A 20,248-nucleotide genomic window follows, 5' to 3' on the forward strand; every position below is an offset into this window, starting at 1 on the left:
GTGTGTGTGTGTATGTGTGTGTGTGTGTGTGTGTGTGTGTGTGTGTGTGTGTGTGTGTGTGTGTGTGTGTGTGTGTGTGTGTGTATATATATATATATATATATATATATATATATATATATATGTATATATATATATATATATATATATATATATATATATATATATATATATATATATATATTAATTTTGTTTAATTCTTGCTGTGTTTTGCCAGTGGTGTTGTGTTGATTTTGGGTTCGACTCGCATTGTTGCAACAGAGGAAGGGGATTGATGGGAAATAGATTGAAAACCAATTGAGAGTACTGCCCCTGGCCAACAAGAGCTACTTCTGTACAAAACTTGCAACCTTGTATACCATAGCATTGCTTTAAACATTGTTTTATTGATTTGACAGAAATGGGTTGGAAAGCATGAGCATGTTTGAGCAGATCCATTATAAAAGACCAGGGAAACTGCTAATGCTCTCAATTGTAAATCTGTAAACTTCATTCACAGGGAGAAAAGGGAGAGCCTGGAGTGACCATTGCTGCTGATGGATCTATCATAACAGGATTGAGAGGCCCCCAGGGACCCAAAGGCCCCAAGGTGTCTATTAATGGAAAGCAAATCTTTTGAAAATGTGGACTTTGGTGGCAAAGGTTGAAAGCCTGCTAATGCCTGCATTTAATTACCTTTTTCCTCTCTAGCCTTTGCCTTTCACACTTAAATTTGATCATCCTAGCGCAGAGGTTTCCAAACTGTTTCAGCTTGAGACCCAAAAGTGAAATTTGGTGTCTCCCTGGGACCCAAACTCGATTAATCCTATATTCAAATTGGCTTTATGGCATTATAGAGATCAGAGCCACAGAGGGCCGACCGACTTCAAACTCGACACGCACATTGGCAAGGACTCGAGGGAGTGTGGTACCAGCCATCGAGTTGTTCGGATATGGCATATCTGATATGCGTTTGTCCAGAACCACCGATCCGACCGATATGTCCATATATGGCATATGGAGATCCGGTTGTCCAGAACCGGCGATCCAACCGATATGCCCATATATGGGCATACCAATATATGGGCATATACTGATGACATCAGGGATCTCCATATATCAGCGCAAAAGGGACACAGACAGACGTGTTCAATGGGTACTATGACAATGCCGATCGACCGATATATCTAAGTCATAGTTACAGGGGCTGTAGGTGTGAGGGCTTTACCTCGTGATTGTGAGCTTTTGGTGTGTAATTTTCACTATTTTTGAACATTTTTGAAAATGTCTGAAAATCTTTTGAACATTGTTGGAATACCTTTTTTTCTAAGAAATGTAAAAATAAACGGTTCAGTGTCGGACATATGTTTGGGAAACACTGTCCTAGCTCATTATGCCATAAATCCTTCCCATTAGATTCTCAATTTAGCTCAATTTAGTTTGTGTGTGTATTCACAGGGTGACCGTGGTTTTCCTGGATCTTCAGGACTTATGGTGAGTTATTTTTAAATGAAAGACTATGAATTCATGAAAGAAATGGTTCTATAGAATTTGTTTAATCAAATATATTTGTGTATGTGTGCGTGCGTGTGCGTGTGATTACTTGTTTCAGGGACCAATGGGCCCAACTGGACCTAAAGGAGAATATGGCTTCCCAGGTCGAGCGGTGAGTAAAGTCACTTTTGTTGTTTTGTATAATCTTGGATTTGAGGCAAGAAATTACTTTATTGTGTGGCCATCAGGGCTAATTCTGTTTTCATATAAAAAGTTATAATATGCCATGCACATGACATTTAGATTTCATGTTCGTAAAGAACAAGGAAGTACGATTTTTATTATTAAAGCTAATTAAAAAATTACAATTAATGAACTCATTCACTGCCAGGAATTAATTAATTAATTCATCCGTCTCCGGTCCCCTTGCCAGCGAAAACAGTGATTTTACTGTACCTTTGAAAAATCATGGAATATTCTCCATGACCTCCGTCATCACGGAGATGTCTCTCGTCTCATTACACGCATGGGGGTCCGGTAGTATAGGAAGAATAATTTGGCCGGTCGCGATCCTCCATTCCAGAGCTATGGCCGTTTGAACGTGGCTTGTTTTTTTGAAAAACAGCAGAAAAACAACAGAAAGCAGAGAAATTAGACTTTGATAAATCTAAGTCTGTCTGTCTGTCTGTCTGTCTGTCTGTCTGTCTGTCTGTCTATCTATCTATCTATCTATCTATCTATCTATCTATCTATCTATCTATCTATCTATCTATCTATCTATCTATCTATCTATCTATCTATCTATCTATCTATCTATCTATCTATCTAACTATCTATCTAGCAGCATGTGTCATATAGATATTGCCTTTCCACTGAGCCGTAATAATAATATGTCTCTACAGGGCCGGCCTGGTATGCCTGGGAGAAGGGGAGAAAAGGGAGACACCACTGGTGCACCGGTAAGAGATTAAGTAGAGTTGTATTTCATGCGGCAGTGGCTCAGGGGTAGAGTGGCCGGGTAGAGTGAACTGGAAAACCGCAAGGTTCCCAGTTCGATCCCGGGCTGGGGCGCTCCCCTAGAGTTAGTGTCGAAGTGTCCTTGAGCAAGACGCTGAACCCCTAATTGCTCCCGATGAGCAGGTTAGTGCCTTGCATGGTTTCCTCCGCCATCGGTGTATGAATGTGTGTGTGAATGGGTTAATGGAACAATCAATGTAAAGCGCTTTGGATGAAAGCGCTATATAAATGCACCAATTACCATTAAGGCCCCGATACACTGAAAGCGTCACTGATGCCTTCAGTGTGTCTGGTCCTTTAGGAAGTAATTGGGTAACTCTATCAGGCAGGAAGTAATAATAAGAAATAATAATAATACCAGAGAGAATGTAACTGTTCTTCACTAACTTTGTTTTCTCCTCTCCAGGGACCTCCTGGTCCACCTGGCACACCTGGACTTCCAGGAAGAGTTATCGGGCTCAATGGAGTAAGTATGACTCTGTGGCATGTTGTTTCTCTCATGAACATTTTTCATTTACTGAGGGTTGTGTGACAAATGTCTCTGTGTTGGTCTGGACAAGCAAACCTTTTCCAAGAGTCTCAGATGTGAATTTAGCATAGCCTTGGTGTAAAACAGATCATGTTAAATGTGAAATACAGTTGACCATATGTGATCATGTAGTCTGATGTGGGTGTTCTCCTCTGAATCTCAAAGACAGTGTTCCCGGTCCGCCCCCGGCCGCACTGCAAAAAGGGACGAGTAAGTGTGACCATCTGATTGGTCCGTTTCGGTGTGAACCTGGCCATCTGGTCGGTCTGTTGGTGTGTGGGTTTGGTGGCATGGCGGCCCTCTTGTCTGTGCTACAACAAGCACCTCTTCCTCCCACTTACCTCATCTTACCTCCTCTCTCTCTCCCTCCCTCCCTCCCGTTAACCCCCCCCCCCCCCCCCCCCGCACTGTTCTAATCCCATAATGTTCTCTCCCTCTCTCCAGTATCACCTCTTGGACAAGGCTTATTCAGCTATGATTTAGGCTGAATGTGAAAGTGCTTCCTCTCTGCTTGCCTCCTCTTGCCCCCCCTGCACATCTCAAGGAGGCGAGGAGAGAGTGAACACTGTTGATATTCAGACTCTGTGACTTGCTAGAGCTGGGTTCAATTCAACTTTCTTACCGAATAATTGGTAGGGATCGCTTAAACCCTATATACTTTGTTGACCTGGGTCCTCCAGGGGGGTCTGTACTTGGCCCCCTCCTTTTTTCCCTCTACACCAAATGTCTTTGCCAAAAATAGCCCATCTACAAGCTCACAACGTGTCACAATGGGACGTGTGTAGATCTGCTATTTTGGGCGAATGTGCGCCCCCAGAATAGAGACGCTAGGGTTCATGTGGTTAACGTTTTTTTTAATTGCTTCAATTTGGAAGATAATCCACTTCCTGAATAGAAAGTAAGTTGAACCAAGCCCTGGTGTCCTTGGGTAGGATCCACACAGCAATATCCTGAGTATTAGTTTATCTCTGAGAGTGGGTCTATTTTTACACACTCAGAGTTCAACTAACACTCAAGATTGTACTGTAGATAAAATGCTTGCACAAGCAACTTCATTGACACACACCTAAGTGTTTGTTGTGGTGGTGGTGACTACCTGGCTAAATTCCAATCAACCCTCTGATGACTTGAATGGAGAGTCTCATAGAAAGCTGTTGCAGCTGTTGTAAAGTTCAATATAGTTAGTAGACACTGGTGTTCCTATAGCATCAAGGACTACTAACTGAACAACACTGTTGAAAGTCAAGCCAATCAGGGTATTGGACATGGGGACAAACACTCCTGATTGGTATTTCAGCCTCCACATTTGTGTTATGGTCAGTGTGGTGAAGGTTGCTGCCATAAATTTAACATGGACTTGATAATAAGGCAATAAGCCACAATGTAGGCCGGTTCTCAAAGTGGAATCCTTGAAGGTACCTTAAATAATCCCTAGTAAAAGGAAAATAGTCATTGTATTAACCAGAGGTTGGCATATTGCGATACTGAATAAAATGTATTATAGTGCCAAGTTGTCTCAAGACACTTTACATACAGTATAGAGCAGATACCCATCTCCTTATTCATATACTGTAGATTATCACCCGGGCATTCATCATTAGGTTGGTTACAGAGGGCGATAATTTATCACATACCCATAGCCTTAGTTAGTCACAAAGACAAATGGAGAAATAGCATATGATCAATGCAGCAAATGTTTGGCCTGCTGAGTACTTCCACTGCACATACTGGTATGAACATGACAAGTATAAGTATAATAAAGCTATTGAATCTTGAATGTTCCGCAGGCCAGTCATTCACCTGTGACTGTTCAGCACGCGGTTGGACCTGAGCTGGCACCGACTGCCATATCAGCCCTATAGGACTCATAACTGATACGACTTATCACCCTCCGTCCTTGGCTGTTGTTCTTGGGGGGTCCGCTTGCTGTGGAAATATAGGCTCATGTTTTTCAGTCTCCAAGTGATGAGGAATGGTGGAGGGAAACCTTTATGTGCCGCTGTCCCCAGCTTGTGTCCTCTTTTTAACAGGTGTTTTCACTGCTGATGGCAATGTTTTAACCAATCGACGTCCCTTAATGCCTCTGGTTCTGTGTTGTTCCTGTTGTTTTACATTGTATGTACAGATATGTTTCTTAAATTGGTCAACAGCCTGTCCCTTTAATGACATGCAACTTGTGACTGTTTGCGTTGTGTGCGTGTGCGTGTGCGTCTGCGCGTGTGTGTGTGTGTAGGAGTCTACAGTCGGCAGAGGTGTCTCATCTGGTGTTAAGGGAGACAAAGGAGACATGGGATCACCTGGAGAGCCAGGCACACCAGGTAGGAACGCAGAAATTAAAATAGCTTACCTCACAGCAAACCATTTGTAGCCCACACAGATACTGTGTCATAGAGATGCACAAAATGGGCACTCAAATTTAAGTGAAAGAAACCCCTAGCTCTTCTATAAAATAATAACAATAAATTAAACTTTGTGATGACAAAAGACAGCTCTGTGTGGTTCATTGTCTTCTTAATTTTTCATCTTCTCAGAACCCATGTTTCCTGATGGAACTATGGTGAGTCCTACCAGTCTTAATACTGCTGCCCCAAGGCTTTTGACTAATTTACCCCTTTCTATTATCTCTTCCCCTTCCATTAACACTTTTAGATCTCATTTTAATACATACCTTTTTCCTTAGCATTTGAGTCTGCACAAAATTTGCCATAATGTTTCTCAAGTGCAGTGGTTTAAAAAATAACAAGTTTTACCTATTTGACTTTTATTTATTGTACAGCACTTAAATCAACACTTTAGTTTTTTTTCCCCCAACTAAAAATGTAATCATCTCTTCAGGGCAGTCTACTTACCATTCCCTCCAAATGTCTGTCTGTCTGTCTGTCTGTCTGTCTGTCTGTCTGTCTGTCTGTCTGTCTGTCTGTCTGTCTGTCTGTCTGTCTGTCTGTCTGTATATATATGCATGTGTGCCTTCCTCAGGGAGACAAAGGTGAGGATGGCTACCAAGGTGAGAAGGGTGACAAGGGGGATGCAGGTCTGACTGGTCCTCCAGGCCTGCCTGGGAGGTCAGGACTCGTGGTGAGTTTCTCTATTGATTCATCTGAATGATATTTCACTCTTTGGCTCAAAGTGCACACCTCCCTGTGAGGGTGAACAGCTCTTAAACCCACCAAACGTGTAATCTGCAGTGTCATTCTGAAAACCAGCCATATTGCAAAACATATTGCTCAATATTGAGAATATAATCTCAATGTGGATATCAAGAGCAAGCAATTATTTGAATACTAGGTTTCTCATGAATAATTATATCTTTTTTGTTTATCTTTTTTTGCAGGGTCCTAAGGGTGAGTCTATCGTGGGACCCCCAGGTCCTGATGGTCAGCCTGGCCAGCCTGGGTCTCCTGGGTTCGGAAGACCTGGTGCCCGCGGTTCCCCCGGACCAGCTGGTCCCCCAGGACCTCCTGCTGTTTATGGATCATGTATGTGGGCCCTATAAGGGCAAGAAAAATGCAATAATATTTTGCTCTGCATTTTTTAAATCTGCTGTAAAAACAAAACTCAATTCATTGAATTTGCTAACAATTTCTAGCTGTCAACATCCCCGGCCCCCCTGGGCCCCCCGGACCACAAGGATCCCCAGGATACGCTAACCCAGTAAGTCACTGATGAGCCTTTGAGCAAGGAACTTTACAGATCTCTGAATAGCTCTGGTGGACTGGCGTGTCGGCACTGTGACGTGCTGTGAGGTTGTAGATCTGCTGTTTTTGGTGTGCGTCACCGGCACGCAACTAACTATAAATCTGGCTTAATAATGTGTTCTTGGTCAGTTTACCTAGTAACAGAATCTGAATGTGTTGAATCTGATCTGATGTAGAGTTCTCAACAGGCCTGAAAATTAAAGCCCGGCCCTAACTGGACCCTAACTGGGCCGGCTCGAACAGGGCCCGGTATGAACAATTACCATCATTTTAGCTCAGAAAACCCGAAAACCCTGGAAAGTGGTGTGTGCTTAAGGTCCTCAAAGTCTCTCATCCAACAAGCTTTCAACTGAGCAGATTGGACCTTCCGTTCCAGAGATAATGGCCAAAACATCTTGAAAACAGCTACTTTCATAGATTTTGTATGTTTGAGTTCTGGCCATTTTCGGCAGTTGTTTTTTAATAACGGACGGCAACAAACTAGATACCTAGTCCAAAGCTTGCCATTTCCGTCAGCCTTACCATTCGGCCGCTAGGGGTTTGGGCAGAATTTCAGAACTCTAATCTGATGTTCAATGTCATTGATGTGAGTATTTCTCTCAAACGTTGCTGATGTGTGTGTTGTGATTCAGGTGACAACCTATAAGACGGTCCATGCTCTGGCCAGAGAGAGCCACAGGGCGGCTGAAGGCACCATGGCCTATGTAGCTGACAGAGGAGGAGAGCTGTACCTCAGAACACGCAACGGCTGGCGCAAGGTTCAGGTATGAGCGCTCTGTGTGTGTGTGTGTGTGTGTGTGTGTGTGTGTGTGTGTGTGTGTGTGTGTGTGTGTGTGTGTGTGTGTGTGTGTGTGTGTGTGTGTGTGTGTGTGTGTGTGTGTGTGTGTGTGTGTGTGTGTGTGTGTGTGTGTGTGTGTGTGTCTGTGTGCGTGCGTGCGTGCGACCGTTCGTGCATGCTCGTGTGTTCACGTGTGTTTGTGTCCTGTCCCCACAGTTAGGAGAGTTGATCCCGTTGCCATCGGAAGGACCCTCCTCTGAAGCAGTGTCTCAGGCGCTCAGCAGACCAGGAGAAAGTAGCAGACCTTTCAGAATCCACAGCCAGGTACATGCATGCTCACACACACACACACACACACACACACACACACACACACACACACACCCCCTAACCCTAACCCTAACTAAAAATCTAAAATCAAACGAGACAAGGGACGTGGCTTCATGTGGAAATCGGACTTCATAGTCTGTGACGTCAGTCATCATGATGTAGGACTCCAGATTTGGGCAAGGTTTCAGCTTGATGGATTGCCATTGACTTCCATTATAAAATGAATGTTCAATATTTCTAAAAATATCAAATGTACTGTGTGTGAAAGCAAATGTGTTGCCTTATGGACACAACGCCAGCGTGACGTCGCCCTACAGCTGCATCGAGCAATGTGCAGTCGAGCATATAGAGCATCGGACAGCAGCTAGATAAAAAGTCAGATAATTAGTTAAGCGAAGAATTAGATACTCAAGAATCACATAGTTCCTGCAGAGCTTTATAGAATCTCGCAGTGAAGGTAAATACAAAGACAATAAAAAGGGGTTTAGTGAAAGACCAAATCTCCCTTCCGGACGTGACCCAACAAAGACTTCACCGGACATCTCAGAACATAGAAGAATAGGTTAGCCTTACAACCTAACCTCAGGAGAACTCATCCTCATCCACCTTCACTTGTGGCAATCACAAGAATCAGCATCTAAGGATCACCTTTACAAATACTAAATAATACAGTCCTTAATATCGAAGCAGAAGAAACCCCCACCACAAAATGCATGGAGGTACTTCCTTGGCTTACTGGCAGTGTGCAAAATATATTTATTTATTTATATTTATAAATCTAAAACAACATTTCCTGGGGCATGCTGGTAGCTGACCGGATAATGCGTCAACCACAAGATTTCAGCACCCCTGTTCGATTCCGGCTATGGAGACCTGATGTCTCTACCCCCTCTCTCCCCACAGTTTCTGGTCTCCCTACTCTCCTATCAAAATAAAGGGAAAAAAGAAGAAGGAAAAAAAACAGGAAGCCTAAAATAGCATTTGCTTGTTTATGGAAGCAGCTGTATTTCTGTAAGATGTTACTTTCAGTGTGAAAAGTATGTTTTTGCATACTCTATTTGCTGTGTAGGAGCTACAGGAGCCGAGTAGAGGATACCAACCCAGCTATAAGCTGCCAGAGGCCTTCAACTCTGTACCTGGGGTGGGTAGAAAACACACGCACGCACGCACGCACGCACGCACGCACGCACGCACGCACGCACGCACGCACGCACGCACGCACGCACGCACGCACGCACGCACGCACGCACACACACACACTCTCTCTCTCTCCCTCTCTTTGTGGATGCGCTACTCATTTTTGTCTTTCCTACTTTCTTATTGTCTCTTTCTTGTGCTCTCTCTGCCCTCTGTTTATCTATGCATCTGTTGTTCACCCTTTCATGCCGTCCCCCTCCTAGCTCCATCTGGTCGCCCTGAACGCCCCGCTGAGAGGTGACATGCGTGGCATCAGGGGGGCAGACTTCCAGTGCTACCAGCAGGCTCGCAACATGGGGCTGACGGCCACCTACAGAGCCTTCCTGTCCTCACATCTCCAGGATCTGGCCACCATAGTGAGGAAGGCCGACCGGCACGATATGCCTGTGGTTAATCTCAGGGTGAGGAGGGCACACACAAAACACACACACACACACACACACACACACACACACACACACACACACACACACACACACACACACACACACACACACACACACACACACACACACACACACACACACACACACACACACACACACACACACACTTGGTGTCTTGGGTCGTTCAGTGTGACAGCATCAAGGTCGGCCATCTATGGGTTGATACACAGCCACAATACACGCGTATTGTGGCTGCCTGGTGCTACAGTGGTTGTCAACATTATTACGACCATTATATAAAAATGAAGGGAGGGTCCCAGTGTCCACACTCACAGACTCACCGACTTTGAACTTTGTATCGAGCTTGTCAGGAACTCTTGTGTTGAATGCCGAGCTGTAGTCCTCAAATGGCATTCACATTCAAACAATTTCTCTTCTCCAGGGGAGAAAAGACAAAGTGAAGAGCCATCATCACATCCCCATCCCCAGTCTCTTAAGTCTAATTAATCAATAGTAGATCTGTGTTGACGAGATGCAAATTGCCATGGGTGGAACAACTGAAGTCCCTCACCAACCTCTCAAAGCATTTACTAACAATTGAGATGAGGACGACAGGTCTCCAGTCGTGTTACCTTGAGGTGCCTTGGGTGCTTGGGGACAGGATCAAAAAAGGTGTCGCACACATCTGTAGATCATGTAAAGGCAGGTGATTAACTTCAAACGACAAATATAGGAGACATTTTTAAGTTTGCACAGTGTAGCTCCCTTTGAATTTTTTATTTTGGTACAACCTGAGTGGGCTGAGCGCTGCTCACTCCACTTTAAATACAATGCACAGGTCAAGTGATAACCTGATAGGTGACCAGTGTGCAATGACCATTGAAATGATTTAAAGTTAACAAAGTGAACATACAAAAGACAAATGTCATTAAACACAGTATCAGAAGTGAGCATCTACGTATGTAGATGTGAAACAATATCAAGCCTAAAAGGTTATTCACAAAAAATCTATGAGGTGCCCCTGAACAGAATGTCAAGAGACAATATCAACAGGATATCCCAATACCGTTATATAGGTAGGAGTACACAATCCAGAAAAGTGGAACAACAAGAAAAAGCTAGATGCAGCAGGTTACCATATCATAATGTTTTTTAAAATACAAATATGAATGTGCAGTCTTTGTTGGGCCTACTCTTGTAGGCCCAGTAAGTCTGTCTGTTACACAGGGTAACAGAAAATAGCCAGCACAGCCTAAATCCAGAGAACATAGAACTTATATTAACATTAATCCACTTCAATAATAAGCCTGCACAGACTCCAAGCCTGAGAGAGGGAGAGGTTGAAAATATCAGTAAACACACAAGCTGCCATCAGGGCCTGGAGCCATCCGGATGTTCACTCATCACTCTGAGCACGTCAGCCACAGAGACACGAGAGGTCTGGCCACCTCAAGGGGGGGCTATCTCCGGCTTTTTGGGGTTGTTTGCCTCAAACCAAACGACTCCCATTGAAGTCTGTTATTGTAACACCGCCCTATTCTTCTCACATCTTTGCTGTTGAACTGGTCTCCCACTCTATTCTTGTTCTCCCGTTTGGCCTTTCTGATGGTTTTTAGAGGTCAGAGTGGGATTTTGTTTAAAAAGTGTCACAGAAGTGAAATGCCGTGCAAACGCTGCCATTAATCAACGGTTGTTTGAATATAATATATATGTATTCAAACTGACATCTTTGGAAGGTCATCTATGCACTTCCTGATAAATGCTATGACTGTCTTAATACTCACTGATGTTATTCTCCTCTCCTCTCAGGGTGAGGTGTTGTTCAGCAGCTGGATGTCCATCTTCTCTGGGAATGGAGGCGTGTTCAACCCAGCCACACCCATCTACTCCTTTGATGGACGTAACATCATGACTGACTCAGCCTGGTAAGTGTGTGCATGCGTGTGCAATCTAGAGTCTTTAAACAATCTACAGTATTTAACCCATTTAGACCGGGAACCCTTATATGTAACTATACCTTTCAATCCGGGAACCCCTTTTGGGGTAGTTGTAGCTATGTACAGTATATAGCGACATACATGTTTTGTAATTTTTGAATAAATATTTGAAGTTCTTCAGAAAACTTAGGTCAGGATTTGGAAGGCCTTTTTAGAATCGGCCTTAGGTCTAAATCTCCATTTACATTTTTCCTCACCACACATGCACAGTTGTAGCTGGATTAGATGCAGGCAGAGTTCCTATTGCAATCCATCACATGTGCTCTCTCTCTCTCTCTCTCTGTGTGTGTCTCCAGGCCAGAGAAGTTGATATGGCATGGTTCCAGCACAGCAGGAATCCGTGTGACTACTAACTACTGCGAGGCGTGGAGGACAGCAGACCTGGCAGTGACAGGCCAGGCTTCAATGCTGCAGACGGGTCGGCTGCTCGGACAGCACACCCGCTCCTGCTCCAACCACTACATTGTGCTATGCATAGAGAATACCTATGTGGACAACACACATCACAGAAGGAATTGAGGAGAGGGGAGAGCACATTTGTAGGCAATGCACACACACACACACACACACACACGCACACGCACACGCACACACACACAGGCATGCAGAAAGTGCAATGCAGGAAGTTTAGTACAACATACAGGTGCTCCATTGTTGAATGTGAACAGCAAACATTTACACACAAGCTTTCACATGTGCCAGCCCGGGACCAGTGTTGGGGGTAAACCATAGAGTTATAATATATCTAGAGGGCGGATTGCCCCGCCCCCAGCTATTAATTTCTATTAAAGTGCTCAGTGGCGTTTTGAAGCACCCGGAAGTAAGTAATAGGAACCAATATGGAACCAATATGAACCAATGGAATGGATCCATGGGTCGTGACGCGTCGTGAGCATGCGCACAAAACGGGAGACGCACGCGCAGTAGCATTTAAGTGCATTCTCAGATTTTACCACCAGGCTTGGCCGCTTCACTGTTCTACCGTAGTTCTGGGGGCTTGGGGTAAACGCATTACAAGTAACTAACTCGTTAGTTTTGCTTTAGATTAATCGGTTACTTAGTTACTTTCCATAACAATGGCGTTACTTTGATACATTTAAGACCTATATTTCCCTGTTCCTTCTGTTGCCACAAGGGGCAACGGAGAGTTGCACGGATGTTACACTCAAATCTGTGACCGATGCCTTGCGTGCGTAATAATTCTATTCAATAGGTCTCCACTTTTGGTGTGACAGTGTCACACGGCTGACAGTACTACTGGTTTGGTTTTGTATTACATTCATTTGTCGCACCTGCGACATGGCAGAGCTTGAAAGAAGACAGAGAGGTTATACTTTAGTAAGGTCGTGGAAGTATTCACATTATTTTTGGATTTGTTGGTGAAAAGAGAAGTAAGAACTTCAATGCAAATTAGCCTATGCCAGTATGCCTTGGTGAAGCCCAGCACAACTCCAAAACACTGTGGGCACTCCGGTAATCCTGTAACGTAATGAGTTACGTTTAAAAGTAATGTTACCCAACACTGGCCGGGACACACGCACACATGGTGTATACAGGTGTAGAGCTGTATATCCTATGAATGTTGGTATATAGATAACACATTTGTACAAACATGCACACACATGTACATGCACACACATGCAGACACACATGCACAAAGTACATTTGGCAAGGAGTACACAAACAAAGCTGTACAAATGCAGAATCACAAACACAAACACAAACACACACACACACACACACACACACACACACACACACACACACACACACACACACACACACACACACACACACATACACGCGCAGGCACCTACATTCCAGTAGGTGTGCAAGTATAAACGCAAATAAACAGTCTAAGATAGTACTGTAGTGTTCACAAGTACAGTAGTTTAGCAACATGCACACGTGTGTGTGCACACACAGATACACACAAAGAAAATATATGTTCAAGTGCGCAGTGAACCTCCACTTATGATACTTCAGAACAAAATATTTGTTTTCATGTATTTGTTTTAAATATGACCCCAGTCTATAGGGTAAGAATCCAAATCACTATTACATTAATTTATGCCTTTCACTAAGCACCTACTAGTATTGTATAACATCACACAAGATCTTACAATACAAAATAAGTCACTCTATACAGTCTGCTGTGGAATGGAAACATGTATTGTGATATTAGTTCTCGACAATCTCAGTAGACTAACTGTAACAAACTTCAAAAGTCACCATCACAAATCCTTGGCAAAGATATCATTGTTTGATCCATTCTTTTTAAGAACAAAAGAAATCGCCAAGGCTAAACTTGTATCATCTTTGGAATCATTGTTTTAATATCCACTCTGTTACCATAACAGTATTGTTACCATGGACCCAGTACTGTACTGTGTATCAGGTGATGTTTTTTTTTTTGGTGAGCGTTACTTTACATCCTTGCCCTTGTAGTATTTACAGTTGTAGACCAAACCAGATTGTCAAGCTGATGTACAGACATACAGATGTTTTGGGCCACTAAAATAGCCAAACCTAGGTCTAATAGTTTTTTGTTCCTCTTTCCTTTGGATACAGTACCTCACCTCACCACTAAGGGTTTCATACTGAATGGACCCAGTTAGTCCATGTTGTTCTTCCATGTCATACTATTTACTTCCCATCACTGATGTCACCATTCAGGCCTCATTCCAATGTTCCAACGTGTCTGTGCCTTGAAGGAAGATGTAAATATTTGTAAATTACCTTATGGCATCATTGTCCAATCATACCTGACTTCATTTATACAACATAAAGACATAGACTGGGTGCATCTGACAAGCAACGTTACGTGACACCACACAGCATCACATACTGTTTGATTATGTGCTGCTGTTTACTTGTTCCCAAGATGATTGGATTTGAGGAAAGCTCAGCCCCCCTCCCGTCTTAGTGGTGTAGAAACAAAATAACAAATAGATATATAAAATATATTATATTCTCAAAAACTTGATTTAAAATAATTTTGTATTTTGTTGTATTTTGTATTTTTTTATTTCCCCAATTCCATTCTCCACATTGACGTGTGAGTACTTTACCCCTACACCCCCTGGACACCCCGTGAATTTGATTTTTTATTAAAATATAATGTTACTCCAGCAGGATGTGATTGCTCTATGAGTGATCTAGGGCGGCCAAGCTCTGATTATTCTTTTAGTGTCCAGTGGTTTACATAACATGTCTGAAAGGTTATGTGCCACGTCACAATTCTATTTGATGTAAACACACTGACTGTATACTAAAACTGTATGGGTTGGTTGGGAACTTTACTGTAGCTATGTGTTGAAACACCTGGATATGTTAAACGTATAGTCTTTGTGGCACGATGAGCTGTCAAGGGGATACACACTTTTATGACGAGCTGAGAAGTCTCCCTTTTAAATCCAGTGAATGGTTGTTGTTTTTTCCTTCTGTCTTGCTGATACTGTATAACAAATCTTCATTTGTTATATTTGAAAGCCTGAGATCATTCAATCTAAATTTCTCCCATTTGTCGGACTGGTAGACATAAGGATTTCCACATGAACCCATGGGCTAGTCCAGGAAGTAGGATTTCACTGTGAAACAGGTATAATCCTGATCATTGTATGACGAATAGCCCATCTACAAGCTCACAATGCGCTGGGTTGTGAGCTTGTATATGTGCTTTTTCCGGCAAGTGACATTGTTTTACGATGGAGCATAAATTCAGAAATAAGGTCCAAATGAGTAATGGCAGTACAGGTGTTCCATGTTGAAACATTGTACCAAAGTTTGAAGGTATGTCTTCTTTGGGGTACAATAACTGACAGCATGTGACAGCTCAAAATGGGATTTGAGAAAACGTTCTTTTTTACTTTGCCATGTTTGTAAAGCTCAAAGGCATATATTTCATTCAGTTAAACTCTTCAAGAGCATTCATGAATGTGACCAAATTGTAAATGGTCAAATCAATTCATCCAGATCAAATTGTGAAATAGTTTCAGAAGGACTGATTGGTACTCAATAACCAAATATAAAATATTGTAATTTGACTGATTCCAAATTCAGATAATCTAAATACAGCCTAGTGTTTTCACCATCAGGCCTAGATGGTGAACCGCATTATCCTGCTACCTAGCATAGGTAGCAGGATAAGCATCCAGGATAGCATCCAGGATTAGAATTTGGTCTCACAAACAAAATATGTGTTTTGAGCATTAGTATTAAAGTTAAAGTTAGTTTTTTTTTCTTCTTTAAATTCTTAACCGCACATAATCAGGAAATCTAGTGACTGTTCACATTTCAACATTTCCATGAAAATGTATATAAGTGTTGTCCAAACCTGTATTTTTTTACTCTGTAGAAGTAGGTTTTTGTATGGCACTCACTAATTGACTAAATATGTTCCTTCACCAAGCGATGATTGAGATGTAGTGACAGTATATTCTGCCTGTGAAAAAGATAGGCCTCAATCTGTTTACGAGGCACATAAGTGTTTTAAATATTTTTATTTCTAACCTCAAAGAACTGCTAGTTTTTATTGTGTCTGATTCCTTGATTTCTTCTTCTTTTTTTCTACAAAAAGAAAATTCGGTAGACCTGAGGAAAAAAATGAAAAGTTTTTGTTTGTACTCATTGACTGGTGCTCAGCGAATAAATGTCTTGTTTTTTTTCTAAGTACCGCCTCCTCGCCATTTTTATTTTCATGATAGTTTGTAGACCTAAATGTCTTTCGTAAAGCCATGAAGAAAAGAATCTTGTCTATCTCCCATGAATCAACAGCTAATCCTGTACTGTATGTGTGGGCATGTGAATGAAAAACTGATCGTCCACAATCTCACACATACACCTATTAATTCACATACTCCACAATCACACACACTAACCATGTGTCCTCCTTAACTAAGTGATTATTTAAAGTTTACTCATCTACTGCATACAATTGTATTTTTTTAAATAAGCCATATTGGACATGTCTTCCATCAAGAAAGAGAGCAATCCACATAGCCCGTTTTTTCTGTCATAGAATGGACAGTCCACCAGAGGGAAGTGATGTACTGTGCCACGTCTTCATACACTGGCATGCGATAAACCTCAACAGGGACATTTAGATTTACAGGAAGGCATGGAGGACACAAAGCATTTACACGTCCTGGGTCCCCAAGACACTCCTAGCACCCATAACCACATGCCACCCTAAACTGCAGATACTGTTGTGCGGGCCTCAACAGTAAACTTTTCTTGGTTTCCCTCCCATGAGCACAAGACATGCAAGGTCAATTATCAAGTATCAGTATTTACTGAACATATGGAGACTAACAATAATCCGACGTGTCTTTAAGCATGCCATTGCACCCCTACTCTCTCCTCTCTGCACTGTTTCATGTGCACGACTGAGAGAGGCAAAAACTCCAATCGCCTTGGATTAAAGACAAAAAGAAAAACGATCTGTTATGAAGTATGTGTCCCTGTTCTGTTCTGTTCTGTTCTGTTCTCCCACAGCTTGGCATCGGTGCAATATTACCTGGTCCATGATTGAGCCACCACAGTTTCTCCTTTCTGAACAAAACTGCTATTTTATACGCCTCACATGGCTTAAGTGTGACTGTTGAAAAAAGTGAAAGAGAGAGAGGTAGAGCTGAAATCAAATCCCTTTAGCAAACAGCAAAAAGGTCAGTGCTGACGTAGGCCCGAGAAAAACCAGCTCTCCCTCAAGACTATATTCTTAAGTGGCTAGTTTCTATTTGTAGCATTTCTACCTGTTTACCAACTCCCCCGCTCCTAAACCAGGTAGCTGGACAAACATACTGAGGGGGTTTGGGCGACCTCTTGTGTCATCACATATTTCAAGGGCTTTTACTGTTCTGTCAGACAGCAAGATGCATTGTGAGTGCATGCATGGATATTAATGGTTTACCAGGTTGGGGTCAATTTACTTTCAAATCTGTCAATACAGGAAGGCTTGCTTTAAAACCCAAACGCATTAACACTTTTGGCAAGAAAGAGTACAGCTATTGTACACAATATAGTAACCTAAAATAGTAAAGTCTAAGAGACATGCAAATATATCTTTGATCTATTTACGATAACAGATAATAGTTATTTCAATGAGGATTTAATGACTTTATAAAAAGTGTGACAATCCATGTCAATCAATTATTTATAAAAAAAAATTCAGTCAACTGTCATGCAGACAATGCTGACAACGTTTTCAGGCCAGGGACCCCCTAGCTGAGAGAGATGAAGCAGGGACCCCCTCTATATTGTATACAATTGTGTTTCAGATAAAAAACATTTATTTTTACTTAGTCTGCTCTTTTTTCCCTCTACACCTCGCCTCTTTGCCAAAAATTGCCTATCTACAAGCTCTCAACGCCTCGCAGTGCGAGTAGATCTGCTATTTTCGGCTAATGTTCCCCTCAGAAAAGGAATATGGTTCAAGTGGTTAATGTAAAAAAACGAAATCCTATCACGGACCCCCTGTTGAAGACCCCTGTTCTAGACTACTGCTGGTTCACAATTCAGAACAGCTATCCAGCTATAACGTTTAATACAAGTAAAAGCAGTTAATGAATAAGTGGAGTAGCTACAATAAACAAAGATATTATTAGCATCTTTTAAACCAGAGGTTCCCAAACCTTTTAGCTCGGGACACAAAACATAAATTTGATGTCTCCCCGGGACCCAAAGCAGTGAACGTAGCAGATCTACAAGCTCACAATGCGTCACATCGTAAGCTTGTAGATCTGCTATTTTCACTACCGGGTGGTAAACGGAACGCTCGTCCCAAAAACACACTGGCCCATTTTTTCCGCGCTCCGAGGCCGGTGGTTTAGACCCGGGGCAGGGTGTTTTAGGACGACGGCTAGCGATTCAGGGGTGGAGCCAGGCTAACGCACCGGAACGCACTCAAAAAACAGCAGATTCAGCAAAAAAACGAAAAAAACAAGACTCTCCCCGCCAAAATCGGGAAGACACGGTGGCCGTTTCTCAATACCCGAACTTGTCTGTACTCCCGTCCTCACAAACTTGTGATACGTCATCAGTCGCTGCCCAGCAGCCCAAGTACTGTTCCAATCCTAAGTTCGCATTTGCCCAAGTACAGACCAAATACCCGGATGTGAACTTGATCCGCCCCCTTTACCGAGCATGCTTCAGACTAGACTCGCTGAGGACTTTTCACAGCAGATTGCCCAGAATGCAACACCGCACCGGACCACCAGCGTTTGAAAAACAGGACCAATATGGCGGACTACGACCGCGGTAAGAAATGTCCGAATTCTTTTTTTGTTTTGCCACAGAATGTAATTTTAAGATTTATTTTAGGCTTGAATGTTGTTAATTAACTTCAAATCTGTGGCTGATTTGTGCACCGAACTTTCGGACGTTTGTGTAGCCGGCTAGCCGCTGTTAACCCGGCCGCAGATGACCGGCTCGTCAGACCACTGTACCCCGCCTAAGAAGCCTTATTTGCGGCCAGTCCTTTTGAAAGTGTCCGCTGGTTCAGCTGGGTCTTCTTTGTAGTGGTTCAAAAAGTGTTTGTAGTGGTTTGTAGTGGTTCTGAAAAGGAATCTTTGAAATGTTTAATAGTTTTAGAATTGTACTCCTTTAAAAGTTCAGAGATTTAGAATGGAGGTCGATGGACGAATTTGGGACCTCAAAAAACACTTTCACCTAGAAACTCCATTCATAGTTCAAAAATTCCACCTTACTGTGGACATGCATGCTTGAGATTTTTTCTTTGAAATCATTTGTAGTTTGGGAGATATTTAACTTAAGCGCCCAATGCATTGTCAATGCGGCAATGGACATTTAAACTTTTACCTGGGGCTTTTAGCTTTATCTAATATTGTAGTAAATACCACACAAGTGGTTTAGATACAGGGCTTACAACCAGAAGGTTCCTGGTTCAAATCCAACAACTTTCCAACTTTTATCTGACTCTTGTGGTCTGTATCTAATCTTTCAGTGAACAGCGTACAAGAGACCATAGAAAAAATGAACCAGGTTTTTGGGGGAACAATTTTTTTTCTGTTTTCGTCACTCGTCACTTTTCGTCACTACCGAAACGGGAAAAAAAATTCACAAAAAAATCACTACCAATCAGCTTTAAATTGCCTGAAACGTGCTCCTAACTGTTTTTTGGGGGAACAATTTTTTTTCTGTTTTCGTCACTCGTCACTTTTCGTCACTACCGAAACGGGAAAAAAAAAATCACAAAAAAATCACTACCAATCAGCTTTAAATTGCCTGAAACGTGCTCCTAACAGGCTTTTGGGGGAACAATTTTTTTTCTGTTTACGTCACTCCGTCACTAGTCGTCACTACCGAAACGGGAAAAAAAATTCACAAAAAAATCACTACCAATCAGCTTTAAATTGCCTGAAACGTGCTCCTAACAGGTTTTTGGGGGAACATTTTTTTTTCTGTTTTCGTCACTCCGTCACTAGTCGTCACTACCGAAACGGAAAAAAAAATCACAAAAAAATCACTACCAATCAGCTTTAAATTGCCTGAAACGTGCTCCTAACTGGTTTTTGGGGGAACAATTTTTTTTCTGTTTTCGTCACTCGTCACTTTTCGTCACTACCGAAACGGGAAAAAAGAAATCACAAAAAAATCACTACCAATCAGCTTTAAATTGCCTGAAACGTGCTCCTAACAGGCTTTTGGGGGAACAATTTTTTTTCTGTTTTCGTCACTCCGTCACTAGTCGTCACTACCGAAACGGAAAAAAAAATCACAAAAAAATCACTACCAATCAGCTTTAAATTGCCTGAAACGTGCTCCTAACAGGCTTTTGGGGGAACATTTTTTTTTCTGTTTTCGTCACTCGTCACTTTTCGTCACTA

General features: G+C 42.4%; 1 protein-coding gene across 4 annotated transcripts in view; it reads left to right on the top strand.

The window, feature by feature from the left end:
- Positions 1-16,748, top strand: part of col15a1b (collagen, type XV, alpha 1b) — a 60,069-nt gene extending 43,321 nt beyond the window's left edge. For 3 of the 4 annotated variants that reach the window (XM_084056590.1, XM_084056587.1, XM_084056589.1), the window contains 17 exons: positions 500-589; positions 1,438-1,473; positions 1,592-1,645; positions 2,376-2,432; positions 2,897-2,956; positions 3,185-3,229; positions 5,253-5,337; positions 5,551-5,576; positions 5,996-6,094; positions 6,351-6,495; positions 6,606-6,670; positions 7,347-7,478; positions 7,709-7,816; positions 8,892-8,963; positions 9,223-9,420; positions 11,215-11,330; positions 11,699-16,748. In XM_084056590.1, the coding sequence (XP_083912716.1) occupies positions 500-589; positions 1,438-1,473; positions 1,592-1,645; positions 2,376-2,432; positions 2,897-2,956; positions 3,185-3,229; positions 5,253-5,337; positions 5,551-5,576; positions 5,996-6,094; positions 6,351-6,495; positions 6,606-6,670; positions 7,347-7,478; positions 7,709-7,816; positions 8,892-8,963; positions 9,223-9,420; positions 11,215-11,330; positions 11,699-11,921 (1,611 nt within the window). In that variant the 3' untranslated portion in view covers positions 11,922-16,748. The remainder of the gene's footprint in view (positions 1-499; positions 590-1,437; positions 1,474-1,591; positions 1,646-2,375; positions 2,433-2,896; positions 2,957-3,184; positions 3,230-5,252; positions 5,338-5,550; positions 5,577-5,995; positions 6,095-6,350; positions 6,496-6,605; positions 6,671-7,346; positions 7,479-7,708; positions 7,817-8,891; positions 8,964-9,222; positions 9,421-11,214; positions 11,331-11,698) is intronic. The other variant, XM_084056588.1, reaches the window with a different exon arrangement.
- The last annotated feature ends 3,500 nt before the right edge of the window (positions 16,749-20,248 follow it).

Source organism: Gymnoscopelus microlampas (genome assembly GCF_963454915.1).
Source record: "Gymnoscopelus microlampas genome assembly, chromosome: 5".
NCBI classification, from domain to species: Eukaryota; Metazoa; Chordata; class Actinopteri; order Myctophiformes; family Myctophidae; genus Gymnoscopelus; species Gymnoscopelus microlampas.